Raw genomic sequence first — 24,889 nt, 5'->3', positions numbered from 1 at the left:
TAGATCGCGCTATGGCCGGACGGACTAATCAGATTTACGGTCGTTCGGGAGAAGCCTTCCGTACGGTCGATTTCAGACCGTCTGTCGGAACTGCTCCCACGTGCAGATCCGTCTCACATTTTTCTAAACAAAAAATCTAAAAAAATTACATACAAACTTTTGAAAATAAAAATTGTCGCAAGCGTTTTACACAAAATTTTTAAATAGAGAATATTTTCATACAAATTTTGTGAAAAAATGTTTATGTAAAGTTTTTATAAAAATCGAGACAAAAACCTGAATTCAAAATATTGGGATAAAAATTTTCAAAAAAATTCAGAGAAAAAATCTAACAAACTTTAAAAGAAACAAAAAATGTCAAAAAAAAATCAAAAGCAACAAAAGTTTTATGAACAAACTTTACAAGAAAAAAATGAAAAGAGAAAAAAAATGCCTCTGTATAAGTTCAAGCACGTCCTATTATAACACGTCTGTGCCATGCCAGTCCAAGATCCGACCCTATTATATTTATTGTCAACCATAATTTTCCACATAATTTGGATGTGTAACCATCCAATTTGTTTTAGAAGGGTGGAAGTATAAAAAAAAAGGAAGAAAGAGAAAGGCTAAAAGAGATCATTATACTCATGTTGCCATCCTAATCGCTTAAAATATCACGATATTGTGCCGTGCCATGCCACCTGTAATGCTACACTACATGACCAAAAATTTATCATGTCATGCCGTGTTATGGTCGTGCCAAAATATCGTGCTTCAGATGGTTCAGAAATTACAATTCCTGTCTTTATAGTAGACTGCTAATAGTTTATAGTTTGTTTGGAGGATATTGCGGTACACCTTAATTAAGTAGACACTTCACAAAGTTCCTACCTGCCAATGTGCTATTGCACATTTATATTGTAAGCAAAGAATCTCAAACTCTCTAACAATTTTCTCTCACAATGTGCCAATTTGACTCAAGATTGCGAAAATATAGACAACTTTGATCTTCATCTATCCTAGGTTCCAACCAAAATGGTTGGTAAAAATATGTATTATTTTGATAATAGTATTATTTTGACGTCACCGCAATAGTATTATTTTGACAATGGATCCCTCTCTTTTACTCGCGGAGGACTGTTTTTGAGGAAGAGTTGAAGCTAGTAACTATTAGAGCAAAACCAACTATTGGTAACAAATTAAAGGTTTGGCTGAGTAATCTATAATTTCCTTATTCCTTTTTTTTCTATTAGGTATGCAACACTGTAAAATGTACATATTTTCTTTTTCATATATATACAAAATGGCAGGGGATTCCACTGCTGATTCCCTTAAAAAGAGCACCTAGCTAGGGGCTAGGGCTTGCTCTATGGGTGGGGAAACGATTCATGAACCACTTTGACTTTCACATTTGTTTGCTAAAATATGAAAAATGATATGATATTATCGGAAATGACCTTGTATTCTACTAATGTATAAAAAGACTATTCAATCGAAGGTACATCAATAACAATCGAAAACCATCAATGATATTTCAAAAACAATAAACCTACCAAATTTCAGAACACGATACCTGCCATCTAAATTGGCCCATCTCATACAATAAGTATTAACAATTACGACATTAATCTCACCATCCATGACAGTGTACTGGGGCTGAGGTAGTGAGAGTTTTTTTTACCAGTGGATTGGGTCCATAGTCACATGAATTCGGTTGACCACGCCATGGGTTGGGGTCATGGTAAACGAGACATGGCGTGCTAAAATCTAGATCGAAGCTAGTAGTTCTGAATGAGTGATCCTGATTACATATGGCCTTGGTCGAGAAAACTAGTCATTGAGCTTTGATGTCACATGCACACAAGAGCAAGGTCTTGGTCACCCCCTTTAACTAAGAATAATTATTGAAAAAACATACAAAATGAAAATTTGTTGGAAGAGAGGCGGTGAAGTGCTAGTCTTGATTTCTTCACAACATTTTATAAAAGCTTTTATTTTATTTTATTTTATTTTTTATATAGCTATGATTAATATTATGGTCATGGTACAAGAACTTATGTGATAGCCGTCTCGTTCCTTTTAATGTAGGAAATAAAGATATCGCAAGCACAAACTAAATAAACTTTAATGTTGGAAAGTTTAATGCATGCTCTATCAATTTTATATGTTGGAGTCAATCACTTATATTTTTTTCCTAAGAGGAGCATAATTTTATCTTTATTTACAGGCACTTATGTAAATGAGGTATAAATTTATATTCTTTTTAAAAAAATAAATTTGTTTAAAAGATATTGGTTATGCAGCAAGAGTCTATAGACACTTGTTTAATTCTTTATAAGTTTTCATCTTAAATAAATACCTCCAATTTTGCTATTAGAAAAGAATATATGTATATTTTATATATTTATTTTGTTATGCAACATGAATTAGGATATGCTTGGACGTAAGAACCTATTTCCTTAGTTCTATGGTAGATATCTTCTCTATTGTATAAATTAGGGCATACAATTATGTCTTCCCGATGAAATAAAAATTTCCTTATGTTCAAAGTCAAACTTCTATGTTTTGTTGTAACCTTGTCACCTCTATGCCTTTATGCTAATATTTTCTAAATGCACCCCTAATTGCTGGGTGCGAAGCTAAGGAACCAACTGCTTTTGGTTATCTATTGGCTATGTTTGTCAACCTTTTTGAAAAAAGGTGACCACGGTTGGGGAAACACTTATACTTCCTACCCCTATTGAATAAAATGCTCATCACAATTATAGTGCTTGGCATTATGGTACAATACGTGATGGAATTAAATACTACCCCTTTCTCTTTTAATTGTCGATAGACTCCCAAAATGTCTTAAAGGCAAATGTTGTATTTGCCATAACCTTCTTATGAATATAAGAAGCTTCACATGGGAAAAGAAAGGGAAAAAGTATTATCACCTATTTGTCATGTCCTTTATGTCTCACTCTAGCAGAATCTTGGCTCTCATCTACCTCTTCAAGCTGGAACTCTCTTGCAAAATGGCAAAACAAATTTAGATTTAGAAAATCACAAGTAATAAACTCAATCACAAATAGAATAACCTCTAAATAGTAGGAGCATGAGAAAAATAATATGTATTTTATTGGTCAATATTATACAATAGATCTCATTTGTTGTTAGAAGGCCGAAGTAGTCAAGAGGATAGAGATAAACAATATAGTAGTGACTATAAAACATATACAATAGTATCTCATCACATTTGATGATCTTATCAAACAATAGATACTTCACTGCACTCTTAGACAAACTCTACATAATATACAGTAGATTATGTGTACCAATATAAGAAGAAATCCCTAGAACGATTTTGCCAGTTTGACGGACTATCTTTGTTGTAGATTCTCGAATAGGCAACAGGGTGGGATCGTCAAGGCATGAATTAGGTACACGATGAGTGAGAATTAACAGTTTCTTGTGCTGCTCTACAAGTAGATATGTTTATCATAGGAGATCAACAATTATGCATTATTTACAGTGTCTATTGTGTTCTTATGCCACGCAAAGAGAAGAGGGGGAGGGAAAGGGGATCGAGTAACATACAAACATGTTCATCATAGGAGAGCAACAATTAAGCATTGTTTACCATGTCTGTTGTGTTCTTATGCCACACGAAGAGAAGAGGGGAAGGGAAAGGGGATCGAGTAGCATACCTAATTTGGTAGAGTATTTCTCTTCCTCTTTAAAATATAAGCATCATCAATCGTCAGGTCGTACATCACCTTGCCGGCAAAATCCTTGACTTCGGGGATGAATGGGCATCGAAGGGGAGAGTTGATAGTGGAATAAGCAGCGTACGAGGTGGACTGCTCTGCGGTAGTCATGTTAGAGACCTATTTCACGGTAGCAGGATCTGAGGCTACCACCGTCGAATCCTCCTGGCTGTGTGCCTTCATCCTCTTGATGGACTTTTCATCCTCCCAACTCTCACCGATGGGCCTGGACCTCGAAATTCACCGCTTGCTTAGCTGTGTTGACGGTGATTGTTCCAACTGTGTCGACCTTGACCGGGTGATCATCGTGCCCACGGGGTGGCTCTCAGGGGAGCGTTGCCGCTACGTCCCTACCGCAGATCTGATCCCCCATCCTTAGTCCGCGCCATATCGCTAGAGAGCAATACCATGCCGCCGTTTCGCTTCCGTTGTGGTGATGATTTGAGGGCTGAGAGAGTAAGGGAGGGGGATCCAATCTGTCAACCTGGAAGGAAGAAAGCTAACAATGATATGATGTATTGAACAGTCTGACAACAACCTATTAACCGTTGCAAGGAGCCCAATCGTCCAAACTAGTTCGCATAACCATGCTTGTTGTGTGCGATTTTTTTCTCTTGATCTTTTTCCTACCAACCACGCTTGCTTTGTGCCGTGGAGGAAACGAGGAAGGCTCCATGCTCAACCATGCATATGCATAGATGTTTTTTTCTTTTTTTATATTTTCTTTTGTTTAATCTACTCCAATGATGATGGTATCCCATAAGGTTAGTCCAACAAATCTTGGAAGCAGAGTGGATATCTATCCAAGATTCCCAGCCCAAGGCCTCTTTAATGCAAGCCGGCACAAAATTTGCTACCACACATTGAAACATAACATGGTTAGCAGTTTTAGGTACTCCGCAAAGCACACAGTTGGCCTCGCCTTTCCATTTTCACTTCTTGAGTGTCGCCCCCGTTTGCAGCCTGTCTAGAGATGTTTGCGAGACCAAAATCTTGAGTTTCAGTGGCATTCTATTCCTCCATAGTTTTTCCATCCTCTTATTTAGTACTCCCCTGAATAACAAGAAGCAATACATCGACTTTGTGGTGTACTTCCTTGACTTTTCCAGTAGCCATTGCGCCTCATCCTTGTCTTCATTCAATTGAACTGGTTCTAGTTTTCACAGCAAGGCCTCCCATTCTATGATTTCCTCACGACCAAAAGTTCTTCTAAAATCTATTGCCCATAAATCCACATCCCAACAGTCTTTCACCATGCACCCACTCCCTACAGCAAGCAATTTTAGAATTTTTAGCTCTTTTGTCATGCTAGGAACCTGGGATAATATATTAAGTTGTGACTCTCAGTGAGAACTTGATCTAATTGTTTTTTACATGCATTATGCATATAGATGTATAATTACTTAGATTTCTTCACATGCATAAATATGTATATTTTGGAGAAGTACAAATCCGTTTTGATCGTTAATTCCATTTAAACGCCGCTTCAACAATATAAACACTAAATATAGGGTGACCAATTGTTTACCATTTAGCATTTAGGATAACTTTGATTAAAATAAGAACTCTATTTTGATCTATAAACTATCATGAAAGTTTAATTCGTAAACAACGTTAGTTCAATCTCATTGCGACACTTTCTTTTACATTTCATGTTTTCATTTTCAGACCAGTGTCTTCTTCTTTCATTTCTTGCCCTTTGTGACATGATGAGAAGAGTTAGAGGGACAAGATTTGGTTATGATGAAGCAACCAATTTTGATGCAAATGGAATGAACTGGAATTATGAAAAAGTCGCTCATTGTCGAGTTGGAAAAATATCTCAGATTGTTCGTGATATGGTCAAACCACATCATCATCCAACCATTGAAACTATACTTATAGCTGCGTGTTACTATGGTGTTTCTTATATTGGCAACATGCAATATGATTTGCAGTCATGTGATCAGCCTTGTATTCGTGTCCCACAATGGACATTAAATGTGAGAAGCTGGTAAGTCTTATTTTTTTATACAGTCGGTTGGTGAGTTGGGGGTGGTTGTTAGTTTCTCAATTGTTTATTGTTATTATTTTATATTTTCTTAGGTTTCGATAAGGTATTCCATTGTTAGTTGTTATTCCAACTGGAATATTATTTGACTATTTTGATGAAGAAGATATATATTATGCACCGGAATCTAAAGGATAGAAAACGCATGTTGTTGTTGTGCTCCACGACTCTGGAATTGCAATGCCATAGGAAGCCTGTACGAGTTGGGCAATGCAGCAGACTGTTCAGTGTGTGAGGTCTTTTACCGGTGTTGAAACTCGCATGGTGAGAATGCACATCCAAGCATTGAGCATAAGGCAAAAAAGGAGCTAACTTTAAATTTTGGTCGTTGGAGATGTTTATATAATTAATTTGGCCGATTTTGACAATTAGAGGTTTGTTTCTATCTCTACTAACTCATATGAAGCTGTGGGAAATCAATTTTATGACCCCTTTTGCAATCGAGGAATGCTATCTAACCTAATATGTTATCTTATCAAACAAGCTCATTGGGTATACGCAACTTTTGTTGGTTAGTCAACAAGAATTGGCGAAAACACTTCAATCTTATTGTTGGTGCTGAATTGGAAACCAACGAGATACAAATTTTGACATGTAATGTTATGCGAGGGTTAAGACGTCGAAATACTATTTTTTTCAATTAGTACTTTTTGTCACTGATTGAATTACTATTTTTTTCAATTAGTACTTTTTGTCACTGATTGTGCAATGGGTTCAGTCTTACTCCGCAACTTAAATTTATCATTGATTGTGCATGTATATTATTTTTTTTACCGTAGTCAACGGGGAAGTTTCTACCTATTTTTTTATAATTTTTTATTCTAGAAATTCGCTCGTCGAACCGAGCTTGCTGGTACTACTGAGGTGCTCTAATCACTGGGTTAGAACCCTTTCGCCATGTATATTACTTTTTCCATGAGGGCTATATGAGGTTGTATTTATCTACTCATATATGATATCACGGATGGATGTGAGCTATTAATATGTGAAAATTCTAGATTGATCTTTTTGGATTTCTCAATATTTGTATTTTTTACACAGTTTTCTTGTTGAAATGTCTTGTACCGTTGATATTTTAAGTTAATCACTTGAGCTTTAAAAAATTTCCAAGTTTTGTTTTTGTCTTTTATTATGATAGTTTTTTTAATGGAGTGCTGCTATACCTTGAAGTCCCATGTGGATTCAGACTCCGCGCTGCCACCTCATGGTCACAGCACCCTGATCATTTTGACTTCTCCGCACAATCCACCTATCTACATTGATGCTAATGCACTCACCGAAGCATGCAACGTCTGATCTGCAGCGGACACCGCGTTCAGCTGGAACATCAAACCACAATCCGAATCTTGTTACAAAAGGAAGCATTAGAATTTACAGGTCACCACGGTCACAAATCCAACGAAGAAATTCAGTCCAAGGCTATTGTACAAACACGCGAACTACTGTACAAGCACCCAAGCAAGCACACGAATCCATGTCCTCCTACTGTAACATTGACGCGAACGCACGCTTCTGGCGATCGGCCTCGTCGCGGTCACGTCAGGGCTCAGGGCCAGAACCTGCAGCACACGGGCTTGTTGGCGCCGTGGTGCCGCTTCTTGCCGCCGCCCTTCCGCTTGGGCACGGTCACCGTGAGCACCCCGTCCACCATGGCCGCGCGCACCTCGTCCGCCGCCGCGTCGTCCGGCAGCCGGAACTGCGTCTCGAACGCTCGCGCGCCGGGCCTCTCCCTGCAGTGCCACCTCACGGCGCCGTCGCCGCCCTCCTCCTTCCCTTCCCCGTGGCCCGGCACCGCGCCGTCCTTGTCGGCGGCGGCGGCGGCGACGTCGTCCCACTTGCCGCCGCGGACGCGCAGGATGCGGCCGTCCACCAGCTCGACGGCCACCTGGTCCTTGGCCAGGCCCGGGACGTCCATCCTGAACACGTGCGCGTCCCGCGTCTCCTTCCAGTCCATCGGTGGCCGCGCGTCGCCGACGGCGCCGGTGTCGGGGAAGAACCTGTCGATCAGCATTCGGGACAGCGCCAACGACATGCTTGCTGGTCCTCGCCTTCTTGCTGGACAGTTGTGCTACTTTGACTGACAAGAAGCGTCAAGCTGGATTAACAAGTTGCGTAAATGTGCCTCGCAGAATTTGCCGAGAGTGCTCGTTTAATAGGCGCCGGCGCGGTGGCCGGAGAAACATCGAGAACGCGCCCCGGCTTCTCCATGCTCCGGCTTTGCTTCGTCTGGTTCTCTCTAGATGGCCGCAAAGGGGAAAGTCGCCGCAGGGCACAGCGCGCGAGTACCAGTTTCTTCTCGAACCATCTCATCCTCTGATCCTCAGATGACCTGGCGCCGAGGGGTGCTGACTGCGATGCCGTTCGAACCCTATGCCGCTGGGCCCCGAAGGCCAGGGAGGGAGAGGGCTCCGCGTGGAAGAAGGGCCCGTGCTGGGCGTTGAATGGTCAACCTTCATTGGGCTCCGGGGTGGATACCGTCCACCCCCTCAACGCACGCCCTTCGTTTCTCCATCAAAACTCGGGCAATAAAATCCGAGAACAATCACGGAGATAGGTATCATGCTCAGACATAACCAATGGAGGGAGGGAGAACTAAGAACAATGGAGTACTGCTGCTAGCCAGAGCTTCAGATTCAGATCCAGCACTCTTCTTCAGAAAGAGTAGAACTGTGCGGTTTCACTCTGCTTAGAACGAACGAACACCACAAAATGCAGACTAGAACCAACAAGCAAATCCGATCTACTTCTCATGATCGGCGGCAACTGCCGATCTGAAGTGGGGGGCACAAATCCCAGCCGGTTCTGGTGAGTCTGCTACCGGATGCTGACGATGAGGTTCCTGTCCACGAACTTGGCGCCTCCGACCTTACCCTGCATCGCCGGTGGTAATTTTATGACCCGCCTCTGGTCTCCGGCTTCGATCAACAGTTCTGATCCGCCTCTATACTGCATTTTTCAGTCAAAAACAGCAGATCAATAACTCAGCGTCAGCATGAATAATTATAACCAATTAAATTCAGTGATTATTTGTCTTGTTTAACAGAGTTTCTGCAGGACATATCTATCACCAAAGATTGCCAGATGACTATGAATGTATGTCCTAAAATGCAGATAGGATGCATCAGGGTAACCACATAAAAAATCTGTTCAAGAACATGCTGCGCATGCAAAGGGGTATATCTGCTTGCCCATTCCATTTGAAATTGAATCTTTCTAGAGGTTTGTAAAGACTGGCAGATAGCCAGATCGCAGCATTAACAGTAAATTTATTATGCCACTTCTAATGAATAGCACTCACTAAAATGCTTGTTGATAGAAAGATTAACAACATTGCAAATGAAGCCACATGAAGACAGCGTGAATGTAGCAAATGTAGGCTAACTTCTACACAAACGAGGCACACTTTACCAATAAAAATGTGGCTTCATCTAAACATTATCAGGAAGGTTAGATCTCAAGTCTTCTTTTCTGTTATTGCTTATATAGTTAAAGCGGCATGATCTCGGGATAGTTAAGACTACTAGTGATTTTATTGGCAGACAATATAACCTAACCAATTTTTGGCACAGTAAACACAACAGATGCAATAGAGAGATAGATAAATTGTCTTACTTGATATAGCTTGATTTCAGACTTATCAAAGCCTGGCATGAAAAGGGTTACTGATTTCTGAACAGCATCAAAACTAACTGAAGGATACACTGTGGATGTATTCATCAACTGTTCCTTTGTGTTTTGGCTCAATGAGCTTAGTGCTCTGCTCCAATCTGCAGAAGAATCATTTGAGAAAAATGGCAGAAACGAGAAAGACAATGGCAAGAACTTTCGAGCAACTTCTTGGTGCATTTCAGAAGGGTCTTCAGTATAACCAAATGCCCCACATATTTGGCCGCCAGCTTGAGTGGTACAACCCCAGTATCTTAATGCAGAGGATACAGATATTGATCTCCTAGGATCCATGATAAGGAAGCAAGCAAGGTTTGAAGGATCGGCAAACCAAACCAAGACTCTCTACATGATTTAGCAACTTTTAGATAATATCATAAAATGTATGCACTCGGTTTTAACTAAATTCAACTTTGGAAAATTACCTCAAGAAGCTGTTCGATTTCATTCCATATCTCTGTACTCAGTCTCCCCTCACTAGTTTTACCATTTGGCTTTGCAGCATCATATATTAGTTTTAGTAATGAAGGAGAAGCCAGTCTTCCCATGTCAGTCTTCTCAGCTAGGTCCCTCACATACCTCAAGTAAGACCTATCTTTGTGTAGTGCAAAAAATAAGTTTAGAAAGTTTAGAAACTTGACTTTTCTTAAGCAAATTCAGAATCATGAATGAAGTAGAACAAGTACCTTGCCCTGTCAGTAGCACCTATTAGCCGTAGAATTTCATCCGTATTGTTGCAATCATATACTACCACATCGAATTCTGGTTGTGAGCTACTCCTTCCAGCTGAAAATAAGTTAAGGAGCTTCTGAAGAGCTAAGACTGAACAGATCGAATCCATTCCAGGTAAAACTCCAAGCTCCTCTCCTACAATCTATCCCAGGGAAAATCAGCAACCAAAAATGAATGTTTTATCCTCACTAGAGATGTTGTTATTCACCTACCCCTTCAAGGACTCCTTGAGTAAAATTGACCTGAGCATCTACCTTCTTCAATCGGTTTAGGGGTTCAAGCAACATCTATTATTTAACAAGAAAACATTCTTCAACTTCAAGGCATTCCAGCATACAAGAGGAGAATTCTTTCAACAAAGTATTTTACCTTACTAGTCTCTAGCTTTATGGTTGAGAGATTGGCCCTGCACTCAGTCAGAGAGTTCCCAATCTTACAGCCCATCAATTGCTCTGCGGTAGGATCCTGGGACTGTGTAACCAAGCATGTCTTGAAGCCCTCGCTTGCATAATACTGCAACATGGGGAAGAAAATAACAGAGGCAATTTGTTCATGAGTCATGACCGATATATTGGTGAGATGATTCATACAACACAATCGAAAAAAACTCTAATGTATGACCCTGACTTGTAATTTACAGTATATTAAGCTCAACACTGTTATCCACAGCAACATTGCAGATTTGCAACTCAATTTTTAGCATCCATCGAGGCAGCAGCAAGCTCACGCCCAAACTACAATTTGCCACAGATACAATGACGAAGACGATCACGGGAGAGAGCAATTTGTCACCTGAGCAGCGACCGCGGCAGCGGTAGTCTTGCCGGAGCCTCCCTTGCCGAGGAAGGTCACCAGCTTCGGTGGCGGACCGGCGCCGGCGGAAATGGCGACGACCAAACGCCGCCTGCGGATTCTCCGGTGGGTCACGGCGTGGGTATGCCTCGCCGAGAAGACCAAGGACGGCGCCATCGCCGTCTCCGCGGCTCGCCTCAGCGGTCTGGTTGGGATTTCGGAGGTTCCACCTTGGCCTTGACCTCTTTCGCTGCAGCTGTTATAAGGTTATAGGATAGGGCTTAGGACATAACCACAGATAAAGAAACCCCACCTCTGCCGCCTTCTCCCCGATCCCACCCACCACCGAGTCCCCGCCGAGATGGCCGACCACCGGGGCAAGCGGCCGTCGGAAGCCGCGGCCGCGGCGGCATCGCCAGCGGCGAAGCGCGCCCGCGACCCGTCCGCACCGGCGTTCCCCACGTACAAGGAGGCCCCGAACTTGAAGATCCAAATCCTCGGCGAGATACTGGCCTCCGCCTCCTCCGCCGCCGACGTGGACGATAAGCTCACCAAGGCCAATATCGGCGTCACCACCGACGACGTCGAGCAGGTGCTCCGCTTCTCCTACGCGCACCCGCGCGCCGCCGCCGCCTTCTTCAGCTGGGCGGGCCACCAGCACCTCGGCCACGAGCACTCCCCTTACTCGTGGAACCTTGTCGTCGACATCCTCGGCAAGAACCGAATCTTCGAGCCCATGTGGGAAACCGTCAGGTCCATGCACTCCCAGCGCCTTCTCTCGCTGGCCACCTTCGCCTCCGTGTTCTCCTCCTTGGCGGCCAGCCCCGGTGGCAACCCGCTCAAGGCGTTCGTGGACATGCCACGCTACGGCATGGCCCGCGACACGACGGCGCTCAACTCTCTCCTCTCCGCGCTTTGCCGCGCCAACCGCCTCGACGACGCCCGCGCCGCGATTCCCGTGGCTCGCGCCGAGGCCGGCACGCGCCCGGACGCCGACTCCTACGCCATCCTTCTCGAGGGCTGCGAGGCAGCCGCTGATCCGCGGGTTGCGCGCGAGGTGTTCGACGAAATGGTGCGTGACGTCGGCTTTGATCCTAACAACGTGCCTGCCTATGATTCCTTCCTTACTACACTTGTTTCAAGTGACTCCTCCACGGCGCTACCGGAAGCGATGGATTATCTGGCAGTCTTGAGCCGGCGCGGGTGCTCGCCAGGAGAGAAGTTCTTCCATGCCGCTCTTGTTGCACACCTTGAGGCACGCAAATTGCGTGATGCAATGGCGCTTTGGGATGACTTTGTTGGACATCGGGGGCTCGTCCCGGATTTGGAGATGTACAACACAATGATCATGCTGCAGGGCAGTCTTGGGCATGCTGAGGTGACAGTGGAGTATCTCGACGACATGGCCTTCAACGGAGTGTTCCCTGACGCTGGCACATATAATTTGGTCCTCCAGTTTTTGCTCAAGGGGAGGAAGCTCCGGGAGGCAGCAGCGATCTTTAGCGAGATGGTCAAGAATGAGCTTTGGCCAAATGAGGAGAATTGCTCATTTGCACTTTGCATGTTCTTGGATACACGTGATTGGGAGATGGGGATCAAGGTCTGGAACTGCATGGTGGAGAATGGCCTGCCACCATTGGAAGAGAGTGGGAACATGCTGGTATCAAAGCTGAGGGATGACAGGCTGCCCGAGGCATGCAAGTATGCTGAAGACATGATTGACCGAGGTATCAAGTTGAGCTCATCGACTCTGTCAAAGCTGAAGCAGTGCCTGCAGAAGATTAGGAAAGGAGAGATCCATGATCACCTACTTAAAAAATGGAAGGCACGCTAGCTTGTTGAGGTCTCTTATGCCAGTTAGTGGGTTAGCATGATTAAAGACACGTGAGATCGTTTCTTCACTCTTTAGCGGACAGATTTATTGGCTTTTGTTGCTTGGAAATTTAGTTTCTGTGCAGTCTCCAAAAAATTTAGGTGAACTGTGTACGATGTAACATATCAGTAGAGGATGGTTTTAGTATCTTAGACTTGAAGCTCCTAACATGTCTTCTGTTTTGGTCCATGAGATTCTTCCTCGGTGCTTTTAGTTTGATCTTTATTTTGAGCTTTCTCTTGCCCTTTTGATATGGCATGATAAATTGATAATTGATATGACGTTTTTGTGTCTCGAGTAAAAATGATATCTTGGTGACTAGAATGAGTCATCGGTGAGCAAGAAGCTAAATCCAGTTAGATTTGACAGTAGACTTGTTTGAAAACTTCGATGTCATTGTTAAGGTTCATCCGGGAACGGCATTGAGCTCCAAAAGAAGTGCGCCGGAATCTGCATAAATGAATTCTCATGTGCTGCTACGTTGTTGCTTGGTTCCCAGTTTCCACTGGTGACGATGAACATCGAACAGGGATGATTATATAGCGCGCCAGCAAGTCAGTATTGGGTCAGGAAACATGTTTTTTTATGTTTTTTATTTCTGGAACGCATGTAACATGAAATTGACAATGCACATGCCAGGGAATACTGGCTACATTGCTGGTGCATTTTAGCAATAAGGAGATGATGCTGAAGTGATGTTTAATATGTCAGTACAGCAGCCTTGACAATGCGTTTTGTTTCTTCAGCTTGCGTATTTCAGAGTGTGAAACATTCTGTGGAATCAAATGATTTTGCAGTTCTCTAGTAGGACCCCGCGCTACTTCGGCTGTCAGCATGCCCGTTCAACTGAGATGTATTTTTCTCTTGAAAAAGGCACAAAACTGCATTTTGATATGTGAAATGGAGTACTTTGTAGACAAACAGTGGAAATATTGTCGGGGAAGAAAAATATTCATATTTGGCACGAGGAACGGTTACACAGCCGCGCTTTCACTCACTGACAGCCGGGCCCAAAGCCACTCGCGCACCCAGCCTCCCTCCGTCCCTGTCCCTCCAGGCTCCAGCGAAAGCGCGGCCGTGCTCGGCGCCAAACTGCTTCTCGGGCCGCCGCCACCGCCTCACGGCCTCAGCAGCAGCGCCGCTCCTACCTCGGCCCGATCTCTTCCACTGCTGGTAAGTAATCCTAGCTAGCTTGGATGGGTTCCTTTGATTTCAATCAAATCCAAGCCTCCGTGCCTCTCAGTTCGGGATTTGCACGCTGCGTTGGGCACTGCGAATAATTAACCCCATCCGTTCATCATTCCATCAGGTTATTTTCTGTCTTCAGCGCACTGGATCGATCCATCGCTTGTTGGTACCTAATTTAGGTGCGGATGCAGTTTATTCTCAATTTTTTTGTGAGGTTGTAACTTCTCCCGAGTTAGCGTCCGAGCAAGGTATATTGACAACTATGCCTCCTGTAGATTTATTCATTTATACATATTCTTACTGATATTGTGCTTTCTTCTCTTATTTCACGTCAACAGGATGTTCTTGCACCAGCAAGAACCTGAGGCTGATTAGCATGCCCAGCTTCAAAACAAGGTCAGCAGGCTAGCAGCATGGAGGATAAGGATAAATCAGACGGCTGGGATGAGGATTTGGAAGAAGCTGATGAGTTGGCGTGTGTGCAAAAATATCCTGTTAGCACCTCTTTCCTTGCTTCTGGAATAAGCAGAAGTATGTTCTCTCTTTTCTGGCTAAAATTTACTGCACCTCCTATTATACAGATAATGCAGGCTCTGGTATTTCTTTGAGCAAAGGCGGACTTTGTTATGTTAAACTGTCCCTGGTGAATATTCTTATATGGGTCCTCCTCTATTCTCCACTGTTGCAGGGAACAAAAGTGAAAAGAAACCCAGATTCTCAATACGAGGACATGATTTTGTTCCATATGATGTAAAGACAGAAATCTTGCATATCAGGGGCCATGAAGGTACATATGGAGTGCCATCAACTAAACTTTCACAAACTATGGTGGCTGAACGGTTGGAAAATATCGAGGAAGAATCTGAAGATTTGACCCCGGAGCTCCCCCTTCATACCAAGAAAGCAAATACTTCAGTTTCAGAGCTTCTGGAAGATTTACAGGGTAGAAGTGGTTCCTCTGTGAGGAAACCATATATGGTGTGTATCTTCTATTGTTGTTGTGTTGTTATTTCATCGTTTGGAGTGCTACAATTTCCTAGCTTCTGAATATTCCAATGCAGTTGCAACAGCACACGCTGAATATTAGAGAGCAAGAAGTTTCATCCAGAGTGCCACCAGCTAAAGCTTCACAAGCTTTGATGGCTGAACGTTTTGGAAATAGCAAGGAAGAAACTGAAGATCTGCCATCAGAATTTGCTCATCCAATGAAGAAAGCAAATCTTTCGGTTGCTGAACTTCTAGAAGATCTACAGGGTAGAAGTAGCTCTCCTGTCGGGGCAGCATCGGTGTGTTTCTTATGGTGTTGTTTCATGATTTGAGGTTCCTGGATAGCAATTGACGTTCCTCTAAATATTTTTAATTTTAATGCAGTTGCGCCGACACACGGGAGCTAAAGATTGGACCGCTTCCGAGAAGAAAACTCTAGCTATTCTGGGAGAGAGTATTGACAGTGAGGATCCCTTGGAGCATATAACTGATGGAACATCTAGTGAGGAGGAAGTATGTTAACAGTTAACACAACCAGTTACTATTAGTTATTGCTCTGTTGGACTATTCAACATATTTTCTGTTTATCATGGAATAGGATGTTACTGAAAACCACTTGGCTTTGGTGAACAAAGATGTGAAGCACCAAACTATGGCTGACCTATTCCAAGAAGTTTTCGATCCATCAAACCTGGAGGTTGCCATGCTTCCAATGAGATCCACTGGGTATAGTTACAATCTGAGTTGCTGCCAATTCTTTGTTAAATGGCCATCTAAGTGTCTATGGAATTCTGCTTATTTATTTATTTTGCTCTGTGGCAGGGCTGGTTATCATGGAAGGATGCAACAGATTATGCAGATGGAAAAAGATAGGCATGCAGAGTTCTTGAGACAGTTTAATATAGAGAAAGGTTATTTAGGTGGTGCTGAATTAGCTGTTATGAATGTCTATGGTTTTACTAGTAGTAGCAGTTGGTACCACTTCTATGCTCCATAGGCTTCATCTGTTTGTACACATGTATTTCAGAAGTACTGACAGTTCATACTTGCAGGTGATTCAAAGGGAATTACTGTTCAGATTATGTCAAGGTCGTTGGAAGGAAAGCTAACAGTCTGCCACTGCTTGTTCCAGGAAAAGAATAATGTCTGTCCTCCATCTCTCGAAAACTCTTTATCTTCTCTATTTTATTTGGTCTCATCGCAGGAGTGCTTTTAAATTAGTAGTATTTTGATTCTCATGCTGCCAAGATGAAGTAACATTTTCCAGATGATTCTGTAACAGTTGCTTATTGGGAGCATATGCTTTATGCAAAAAACATGAATGTTGGATGACTTTCCTTATGGTGATAAACCATTCTTTCTGAATTGGCCAATGCAATGAGGTGCTACTGCTACCGAATTAAAGCTGAAAAACATTGTGTTGCATCTAGATTATTTCCTTTTTCTTTTCTCCATCATCAAGCCAAAAAGTATCGTTTGTTTTACACAAAGTTCTAGTTTGAACATGAATGAAGTTTTCCCAGAATTTGCGACATTGATGCTTTCATGGCACTTGTGTTTCATGCAGTCTACCATTACACGTGAAGCCTCAACAGACCATGCTATGTGTGAAAGCAGAACTATGGGGACCATTATATTTAGTCCAAAGATATGTGACAATGTGGATCTTCTGGTAGGAAACATAATTCGCATCTTCCCACCATGGTATGCTTCTAATTCATTTATTTATTCTCTTTGTCTGCTCGCTGTGGCTAATGCTAGATTGTATTTTTTATGAGCAGCATTAAGTTCCTTTTCTGACGAAACAAAACATGGCAAGGGTGAAAATGGTGCTAAATGATTTTATAGAGTACTAAAAGTTGAGGTGTAACAGACTCACCAATGGTTCCTTACAAATACGTTTGAAGAAAATATCATGCCCTAGGCAGTAAGACTACCTAAAGTCAGTCATTTAGGAATGCAAAACTTTGGGGGAAAAACATTGAACATGAACTGCGTTTACTTGTCTGTCATGTCAATAAGTTGATTGGTTCATGCTGCACCATGATCTGCCTCTTTTTTTGCTGGCCTTAACCCTAGTAACAATTAAGTTCAGATTTGAGAAGTTGACAATACTTGCTTTACCTTGACAGGAAGGAAATTAGATTACAAGAGGAGGACGTGATCCTTTGCACCTACTTTTCGCATCATGGGGCATGATTGTGGAGATTCTACTGCACTGCGAGCCGACAAGCTTAACCGTGTCTGAAGTCATGGTGGTTGCCAATCAAACGCTGCCTGCTGGTTGCTTAGAACCCTTAGATGTTGTTCATGTACTAGGTGATTCGAACAATCGGTACAGTTTACAATCCGAAGCTGTTGTATTGTTGAGCCGTTCATCCCTGACGAGCGTGTGGAGCATAGGTGCTGATGTTGATCTCACTGTGGCTTTCATAACAGAGCCTGTTTGGCTGTTTTTCCTTCATCCTGCTGAGTGCTGATGGATTAATGAACCCAGACCCTCTGTCAGCGTGGGCATCCGCCCGCCCGCCCTCCCCTCACCTGCTGCGGCAGCACCACTCCGTACATTGTCTGTGTCTCAGCGAACTCACCGACGATCTCTGGCCACCGCGCCACCTCCCCGATCGACGGCGCCGGCGCTGCCGCGGAGGACACACCTGTGGGTGAGGGAAGCACGGCGGGCTGGAGGTAGTGGTGGCACGAGACCGATGGGCAGGAGCGCGGATAAGGTCGGTGGTGGCCGGCGAGCGGCACCGCTGCGCCGCCGGATGCCATGTCCGCCGCCCCAGATCGTTTCGCAGAAGCAGCCCCGGTTCGTGATCCAGTTATTTTCAATTTGGCCCCTGCGTTTTACATATACCCCCCTTATTTGGATCGCGATTATTAGTCGCGATCCTAATATTTTCAAATAGACCCATTATGTTTATAAATACCCCCCTAACTGGATCGCGATTATTGATCGCGATCCAAATATTTGCATACGGGCCCCTGCTTTGGTTTGTATCGGCGCTTCCGGCTTCGGTCTGCCCGCCACCGCCGCCTCGGTCAGAATCGTGAAGCTCCGACCCAAGTCCAGGGAACCAAAACAATTCGCTCCATTACTCTGTGGGAGGGGCGCTCTCGACTCATCATCATCGCCGCCGAGCCGAGCAAGCAGCACTGCGCTTGACTTCACCGGCGGTTGGCCGGCCGTGGGCTCGTGGCGGCTTCTTCCGTAGCGAGCCTCGCCGCGAGGGTGCACTCCGTATCCTCAGGTTGTAGGTCGGAGATCGACGGTGAGGGTCCATGGCACCTCTAGTTCGCTGAGACGGCGCCTGCGCGCGCAATTCCTGTTCTCTTCTTCTCAGGCTGCCTGCTGGGTTCCTCTCATTCGATCTGCCACAGACAAGGCATGGGCGGTCGACGAGGCGGTGCGAGCTCGACGACCGCGTGCATCGTGGGCTGCGACGGAGGCCTCGGCTGCTGCTGTCAGTCTATTCCAGCGGGACTTTAGGGACTACTGAGTACTGACTACCGAGCATGCATTATGTATGTTTGTTCGTAGAAAGGATTGACGTAAAATTTGTGTAGCATTCCTCATATAAAAAATCAAATGAGTTCAGTACAGCAATGCAATTCTTGGTCCTGAACTGCACCTTTGAGGTGCCTAACGTACATCACCAGAGAGCTGCTATACAGCGATCAGAAACTATAGATCAACATCTAGTGTTCATTAAAATCCTACATAGCCTTGTCTTTTGGTCACCGAACAAAACTTGAGAAAATTTGAGCAACCAAAATTTAGACTCAGACTGCCTTCTTTGAGTATATGCATATTTCCAACCTGTTCTACGGCGCTCCATAGTTGATTCACGTACTCACAACTCGTCGTGAGATCCAGGTTCCGAATAACCAGTCTCGGGTGATGCTGGCTCACCTTCCGTCGCTTTAGATTCCTGAGATGTTCCAGTAGATTCATTCTCATTGGCAGTTTTCTCCTTATTAGCAGGCTCTTCCTCTTTTGCAGGTTTCTTTTCAATCTTGGGTTTTGGTTTCGGAATTCTATTAATACTCGCAACCTGAATAACCAAAAGGTTATCCGTTATATTGACTACTTCCGACAGGTGTGCAAATTGTTATATGATGCTGTACAAAACACTAACCTTATCTTGTAGGTCCAGAATTTTGTCAACAACTTCTTCAGATGTGAAAGCAGGTGGACTGTGAGCAGGGGTGCTGCAATGCTCAACAGGAGTTAGCCACTTAAAAGACTATGAACTCGAGAAAGAAGTGAGCACGAACAGGCATACCTTTTCTGCAGGGTTTCCTTCTCCTCCAACCAATCTCTTACTTTCTCCGCATCACTTACAACCTAGAAACAGATAAGCATTTACACAACCAAAAAACGAGCATTGTACAAAATCAATCAAAACTTCATTAAGCTCACAGGTTTACCTCATCTACTCTTTTTTTTGGAAGCCATGGTTTGTTTGTCTCCCAGTTCTTGACAATCTGCAAGTAGACCAAAAGGTACACTGAATTGAGAACAGAGTAACACATCAACCATGCACTCGATCAGTCTAAAATTGTTAAACTGAACAGTTCTACAGCATATATAAAACGGGTGTAAAACAAAGGATTAATTCTTTACTAGAAAAATGAGAAATCCATTGTATAATAAACTTTAGCCTTTCTTCTGCTGCAGTGTTTGTTGCACCATGTTCGAAAGGAAATTTATTTCATTTCTCAAAGTTTCCGTTTTAAACAATGATCTTCGAAAAACATTAGTAATTGTGTTCAAACTGTACAAACTCAACAGAGTTATATACTGGACAAAATGAACTGTCTTGTTGAAAAGGGACTCTTCATGAGCCTAAAGAACATAAACTGTTGTAGTTAAAAAATTGTTTTACCAGTTCTCTATTTCGATACCTTTTGCAGCTCAGAAAGATACAATCTGGCATTTTCGCAGGCTGCTGGTCGGGCTTTCAATTCACTCAATCTGGAGAACAATGAAATGGACAATCTCAGTCATTCACCCATATATGAACTAAAGAGGATAAATAACTAATTACCTGAAAAGAATCGGGTCACCGATGGCCTTAAGTTGATCAAGGCGTTCTTTGAATTCATTTGCTTGAGCATCTTCACCATCCATGTATAACCAATCCTGCACCTGCAATTTGTCATAAAAGAACTTCAGCATAAGACTTATACTTGAAAACTGAAACTAAAAGCATAAACTAATAATAACAATAAGCTAACCTCGTTAAGTTTCTCTGTAAAGGATTCCCTCTCCTGTTCAGTTGAGACAGTCAACATATCTGTGCTTTCTTCCAGCTGTCATATGTCAAATGGTAAACAGGCAGTCAGAAACAAAGAGTGGTCATTTTGACACGTCAAACTTTTTTGTAATTGCCTAATTTGTGTAGATTAAATCAAGATTATCAAGGTAGCTTTGAGGTTCATATAAAAATTCACATCCTCACAAATTTCACATACATATTATACGGACAAATAGAGGGATCAGCAAACTCTGGGGAAGATTACCAAAATGAATGAGGTTAATGAACCTTCTTTATGAAATTTCAGTAAAGTGTAAACAAAGAAATGATAAAAAGAAAAGGTACCTTTTCCTTCATAGAGTATATGTATGACTCTAGGTTATTTTTTAGTTCAGCAGTCTTCCTCCGCTCAGCATCCTTCTTATCAAGTGCCTCCAACCTACTTTTTGCTTCAGAATACAACTCCTTCGAAAGAATTGTTCCAGCACCGGTCGTTTTTTCCACAACCTATATTGACATACAAATTAAACAATGTTGTGACAACATTAGCATCAAACTATGGAGCAACCATAGCTTACCTTCAGTGGGACCCTAAATGTTCTTTTCTTGAGCACCCTCTCTGTAATAGCTTCTTTAGCATTACTCTCATCAATGGGAGCAGTGGAATTAGTATCACTATCAGAATTCAGATCCTCCTTACTATCTGTTGTACTATTAGCTGCCCCTGCTTCAGAAGATGAATTCTGATTTGTGATGTTACTCTCTAGTGTCACAATCTTCTTTGGAACCTCCACCCATTCAGTTATCTCAATCACTGCTTCTGCTCTATCAAGAGAAACAATTCCGCTTCTACTCAGAGAAAAATGTATATTTGCTTTGATGGGTGCCGATAAATTACGGCTTGAATACCTGATTGAAAAAAGAACTTGATTAAGTTTAGCAATGAAGTTACATATAGTGGGTACACATGACATGATAGAAATGGCATTAGCTTAATAAATATCAATCAATTTGTGATAAGTTTGAATGATTTTATCAATATGGCAATAACACATATGGTTCGCATAGAAGGATGAATTTCGTTCAGGTTGTTTAGTTGTCTATGAACAAGACATTGAAAAAAACTAAGTAGTGCTTACTTTTCGCTGGCATCTGTCAAGCCTGATACTGAATACTCCGCGAACTTATGTGATGGAATGCCTGGAGGCAGTTCGTAAGCTTTGTCATAGTTAAGAGAGACATCAAAGTCCTTGGTATGTCTGATGGACCTAAACATCTGTAGATAAGAAAAGGATATCAAGCTAGTTTAGACATATATCTTTCCAGATACAGGATGAAAAGTTCGCCCACAATTTTGAAGAAAAGAGTGACGAATTTACTAACCTTTATTGGCATTTTCTTCATCCTTGGCACCAGAATTTGATCGATGCTTCCATCCTTGACATAATCGGGGCCATCTATTTCAAGCATGAAAGCATATGTAGAGCCGTCAATCATCCCCAATTTACGGTTTAACTTAATCCCGTCACTCAGGTTAGCAGCATGCAGTGAGGCGCCCAGAACGATTGCTTCATCAGCATCAAGATGCTTATCCAGTTCGCGCCGACCTAGAAACTCCTGCAGCTTAGCCTGTAGATGGAGAGTAATATTGTTGTTATTGAGACAAAATGTTAAGTCATACAGAATGATGGAAAATGTATTTATTGCATAAAATAAAATTATATGGAAACAGAATGAAGTCCAGCATGTGTGAAAACAACGGTTTACAACCCCTTTGAGGTCACAACATATAGATGTACAATATTGAATTTGTGCTGAAAATCTTATTTGAAAAGAAGGTAAAAATTGAAGGCAAAGATGCGTGTCTGCCATGTTACTAGATTAATTTCTAGGGAGGAGGTTTGGGGAAATGCTCAAGAGCATGCGGAATCCAATTACACCACTTGCATTAAGGGAAAGTTTGTTGGTGCACTGTTGTGCTGCAAAAATCTAGTTTGCTATGGGAATAATTACTTTCAGTAAGATTTGGTCATTTCATTGTTACTGACCCTAAGAATATGCTTCTAACTAACTTCAATATCCAAACATAAAGGCGCTTTAAATTTTTTAAAAGCCACCGCAATGCAGAACAGAGCTCAAGTAGAAGTCTAAAAATGGTAACCAAATTTATCAACCTGCAATTTCGGAACCCGGGTAGCACCTCCTATGAGTTCTACAGCATAGATATCATCAATCTTCATGTCAGAATGTGCGAGCACTTCTTTAACTGGAGTTAGAGCTTGCTCCCATAAATCTTCACAAAGCTCTTCAAATTTCTCACGTGTTATGGTGCTCCTGTAACAAAAAGTCTTGCATAAGGCCACAAGCACAATACACTAAGGGCTAAACTGAGGAAAACTGAAAGCATGAGCTGCGAAAAAATCTCAACTATTGTAGAACAAAATATAAGCAGTAGGAACTAAAGACTACCCTTGCAAATATTGGTAATGGTCAATTAGGAAGAAAGTGGGTTCTACAGTATCTAGTCTCCCTATAAAAAAAAAGTTCAACAGCGGACATGGAACTTTAGTGAAGTAGGAACTACCCCCAAGTGATGCAAACCGATAGACAGCCTTTGTTTGCAACTCCAATAATTTTTATTTGATGAGATTGTACTAATTGGCTTCCAAAGGAAAGAAAAATAATCAAATTCAATCTGACACATGTCAAGACACTTAACAAACAAGAGGTCTGCAATTCACGCTAATCCAAACATAGCAGGTTTGTCCCGGGCCACGTTGTGCAGAAGTTTTAGTTTAAAAAACATGATTTCATACTTTTTTAGTATAATAATAATAATAACCTGACAACATTAGGAACCGAGCCTAGCTCAGTTGATGGAAGGTGTTGGTGCACAGCTACACCACCCAAATTCAAGTCCTCTTCAACTATAATTTAGGTCCCTACTTCGTATTTCTTCTTATATACAGTGCACCTAGTTCCTCCTAGGTCAGTCAAGTTTTTTTTCTGTTTTACATCCATATGTCCTGACCAAATGTTATGCGTCCACAGTATATAAGAGAGTAGAAAAGAACCTGAAATCGACATCGTCATACAAAGATTCAACTGAAATCGGAGCAGCAGTGTTTGCACTAAGAATTTCTTTGGTGCGCTTAACTTGCTTCTTCAACTTAGCCATTGCCTTGGGAGACTGACGGATATCAACTCCGTTACCGAGCTGCTTATTGAATTGATCGGCAAAATAGTTCACCAGGCGCATTTCCATTTCAACGCCTCCAAGTTTGGAGTTCCATCTAACATCCTTAACCTGCAGATAATTAGTGTCAGACAGCGGAATATTTTGAAGTCATCATCTCATGATAGTGGCGCAGCTAAAAAGGTCATATTTTCTTCAGATCTACTGTATCATTCTATCCATGAGAAATCACAAGTACCAGATAGTCGCCGAAGAAATTGCCAGCAGACATCTAAGAGAAGTGCAATTGAACAGCTCCCAGAAATGCTAGGAGAGGAGTTTACCTGGAACTGGTTAACGGACACCGTCTTCCCGTACTCCTTGGCGTTGTAGGCCGAATAGTACACCAGCGCGGCGTAGGTGCTACCGGCGCCCATATCGTAAAAGATGACATGCCGCGACGCGTTGGAGAAGTCCTTGTCAATCCCGTACTGAAGCGCTGCCCCAGCGTGCTCATTGATGAGAGCGAGCACATTGATTCCAGCCAGCTGTGCGGCCTGTGTCAGCGCCCGGCGCTCGGCCTGCCCGAAGTAGGGTGGCACGGCGACCACCGCGTCCCGCACCGGCGCCCCGACGTGCGCATCGGCAAGCCCCGCGGCGTAGTGGAGCACCATCGCGACGATCTCCTCGACGGAGTACACCTGCCCGTCGTCGCCGCGGACCGCGGCGGCGCCGCGCGTGTCGGGGACGAGGTCGTAGGGGAGGAAGAGGGACTCCGCGAAGGTCTTCACGTAGGGGAAGGGCTTGGCGAGGAGGTCCCGCGCGCGGGCGAACACCTTGGACGGGTGGCGAGCCGTGATTCCGGCGGCCTCCTCGCCCGCGAGGCGGTTGCCGTCGGCGAGCGCGGCGAGGGCCGGGGACTTGCGCTTGGACATCTCGTTGATGGCGACGGCGATCGGCACGCGGCCAGGGGCGAGGTGCACGGCCGCGACCTTGACCCACTCGGAGCCCAGGTCGATGCTCGCCACCGCCGCGGTCGCCGGCGGGACGGCGACGGCCGCGGCGACGAGGACGGCGAGGAGGATCCCCCAGGTGCGCGGCTGCGCCATGGCGTGTGGCTACCGCTACCGGCTACTGCTCAGTGCAATGGCATGCGGGAGGGGTTAGGGTTCGGAGATCTGGAGTGCGGAGTGGCTGGAGGAGCACGCGGGGGGCAGGGGAGCGGAGGAGGAGGGGAGAACGATCTCGAGGACGGGAAGGTGGAAGGGGCTTGTTATATTTTCCCGATTCCAAAATTTTTCTTTTTCTCTATTCTTTCTTGCAATCAGAGATTTTTGTCTATGGGTCGCTGTATGTTTTCAGATTTATGCAATGCAAGACTTGCCACTTCACGAGAATAGTACTGCCAAAGCCTTTTGAGGAAATAAGGGGGTT

At 43.5% G+C, this 24,889-nt stretch overlaps 5 protein-coding genes across 10 annotated transcripts; 2 read left to right on the top strand and 3 right to left on the bottom strand.

The window, feature by feature from the left end:
- Window positions 1-7,098: 7,098 nt before the first annotated feature.
- Window positions 7,099-8,228, bottom strand: LOC117835391 (17.8 kDa heat shock protein). The gene has a single exon (XM_034714754.2). The coding sequence runs from the start codon at window positions 7,808-7,810 to the stop codon at window positions 7,325-7,327; it is 486 nt and encodes a 161-aa protein (XP_034570645.1). The 5' UTR covers window positions 7,811-8,228; the 3' UTR covers window positions 7,099-7,324.
- Window positions 8,229-8,371: 143 nt separating this feature from the next.
- Window positions 8,372-11,273, bottom strand: LOC117835383 (ATPase GET3D, chloroplastic). The gene is made up of 7 exons (XM_034714745.2): window positions 10,969-11,273; window positions 10,546-10,689; window positions 10,389-10,463; window positions 10,131-10,318; window positions 9,870-10,035; window positions 9,391-9,789; window positions 8,372-8,724 (listed from the first exon to the last, which is right to left on the bottom strand). The coding sequence occupies exons 1-7, from the start codon at window positions 11,143-11,145 to the stop codon at window positions 8,593-8,595; spliced, it is 1,281 nt and encodes a 426-aa protein (XP_034570636.1). The 5' UTR covers window positions 11,146-11,273; the 3' UTR covers window positions 8,372-8,592.
- On the top strand, window positions 11,194-13,078 carry LOC117835345 (pentatricopeptide repeat-containing protein At5g15010, mitochondrial). Its single transcript, XM_034714708.2, has one exon. The coding sequence runs from the start codon at window positions 11,330-11,332 to the stop codon at window positions 12,800-12,802; it is 1,473 nt and encodes a 490-aa protein (XP_034570599.1). The 5' UTR covers window positions 11,194-11,329; the 3' UTR covers window positions 12,803-13,078.
- Window positions 13,079-13,840: 762 nt separating this feature from the next.
- LOC117835352 (uncharacterized) lies at window positions 13,841-17,480 on the top strand. 6 transcript variants are annotated; one of them, XR_004635941.2, is made up of 11 exons: window positions 13,841-14,014; window positions 14,151-14,277; window positions 14,368-14,560; window positions 14,718-15,007; window positions 15,091-15,315; window positions 15,401-15,529; window positions 15,615-15,742; window positions 15,839-15,927; window positions 16,069-16,160; window positions 16,299-16,398; window positions 16,584-16,721. XR_004635941.2 is itself a non-coding variant. In XM_034714723.2 (11 exons), exons 3-11 carry the CDS (start codon window positions 14,443-14,445, stop codon window positions 17,213-17,215), a joined length of 1,284 nt encoding a protein of 427 aa, XP_034570614.1. In that variant the 5' UTR covers window positions 13,842-14,014; window positions 14,151-14,208; window positions 14,368-14,442; the 3' UTR covers window positions 17,216-17,480. The 6 variants fall into 6 exon arrangements, 3 of the variants coding, with proteins under 3 accessions (XP_034570614.1, XP_034570620.1, XP_034570608.1); XR_004635940.2 differs by having other exon boundaries at window positions 15,839-15,936; XM_034714723.2 differs by lacking the exon at window positions 16,299-16,398 and adding an exon at window positions 17,149-17,480 and having other exon boundaries at window positions 13,842-14,014; window positions 14,151-14,208; window positions 15,839-15,936; window positions 16,584-16,720.
- A 1,086-nt stretch (window positions 17,481-18,566) lies between these two features.
- LOC117835336 (heat shock 70 kDa protein 17) lies at window positions 18,567-24,705 on the bottom strand. The gene is made up of 14 exons (XM_034714697.2): window positions 23,800-24,705; window positions 23,355-23,587; window positions 22,455-22,614; window positions 21,664-21,909; window positions 21,420-21,556; window positions 20,859-21,189; window positions 20,626-20,787; window positions 20,261-20,335; window positions 20,071-20,171; window positions 19,928-19,997; window positions 19,451-19,507; window positions 19,306-19,367; window positions 19,159-19,231; window positions 18,567-19,074 (listed from the first exon to the last, which is right to left on the bottom strand). Exons 1-14 carry the CDS (start codon window positions 24,562-24,564, stop codon window positions 18,874-18,876), a joined length of 2,673 nt encoding a protein of 890 aa, XP_034570588.1. The 5' UTR covers window positions 24,565-24,705; the 3' UTR covers window positions 18,567-18,873.
- Between the last annotated feature and the right edge of the window lie 184 nt (window positions 24,706-24,889).

Source organism: Setaria viridis, chromosome 1 (genome assembly GCF_005286985.2).
Source record: "Setaria viridis chromosome 1, Setaria_viridis_v4.0, whole genome shotgun sequence".
In the NCBI taxonomy this organism is placed as follows: domain Eukaryota; kingdom Viridiplantae; phylum Streptophyta; class Magnoliopsida; order Poales; family Poaceae; genus Setaria; species Setaria viridis.
This window is presented reverse-complemented; position numbering and strand designations above follow the sequence as displayed.

What these genes read in the sequence shown, in the direction of transcription:
- LOC117835391 (XM_034714754.2), bottom strand. Translation starts at nt 7,810, where the DNA reads ATGTCGTTGGCGCTGTCCCGAATGCTGATCGACAGGTTCTTCCCCGAC.
- LOC117835345 (XM_034714708.2), top strand. Translation starts at nt 11,330, where the DNA reads ATGGCCGACCACCGGGGCAAGCGGCCGTCGGAAGCCGCGGCCGCGGCG.
- LOC117835352 (XM_034714723.2), top strand. Translation starts at nt 14,443, where the DNA reads ATGGAGGATAAGGATAAATCAGACGGCTGGGATGAGGATTTGGAAGAA. An exon ending in TGCTTCTGGAATAAGCAGAA is followed by an intron (nt 14,561 to 14,717) that starts GTATGTTCTCTC and finishes CCACTGTTGCAG; the next exon opens with GGAACAAAAGTGAAAAGAAA. An exon ending in ATTCGCATCTTCCCACCATG is followed by an intron (nt 16,721 to 17,148) that starts GTATGCTTCTAA and finishes TTACCTTGACAG; the next exon opens with GAAGGAAATTAGATTACAAG.
- LOC117835383 (XM_034714745.2), bottom strand. Translation starts at nt 11,145, where the DNA reads ATGGCGCCGTCCTTGGTCTTCTCGGCGAGGCATACCCACGCCGTGACC. An exon ending in CTGCCGCGGTCGCTGCTCAG is followed by an intron (nt 10,690 to 10,968) that starts GTGACAAATTGC and finishes CCCATGTTGCAG; the next exon opens with TATTATGCAAGCGAGGGCTT. An exon ending in GGTGCTACTGACAGGGCAAG is followed by an intron (nt 10,036 to 10,130) that starts GTACTTGTTCTA and finishes ACACAAAGATAG; the next exon opens with GTCTTACTTGAGGTATGTGA.
- LOC117835336 (XM_034714697.2), bottom strand. Translation starts at nt 24,564, where the DNA reads ATGGCGCAGCCGCGCACCTGGGGGATCCTCCTCGCCGTCCTCGTCGCC. An exon ending in TGTCCGTTAACCAGTTCCAG is followed by an intron (nt 23,588 to 23,799) that starts GTAAACTCCTCT and finishes AATTATCTGCAG; the next exon opens with GTTAAGGATGTTAGATGGAA. An exon ending in TATACTCTATGAAGGAAAAG is followed by an intron (nt 20,336 to 20,625) that starts GTACCTTTTCTT and finishes GACATATGACAG; the next exon opens with CTGGAAGAAAGCACAGATAT.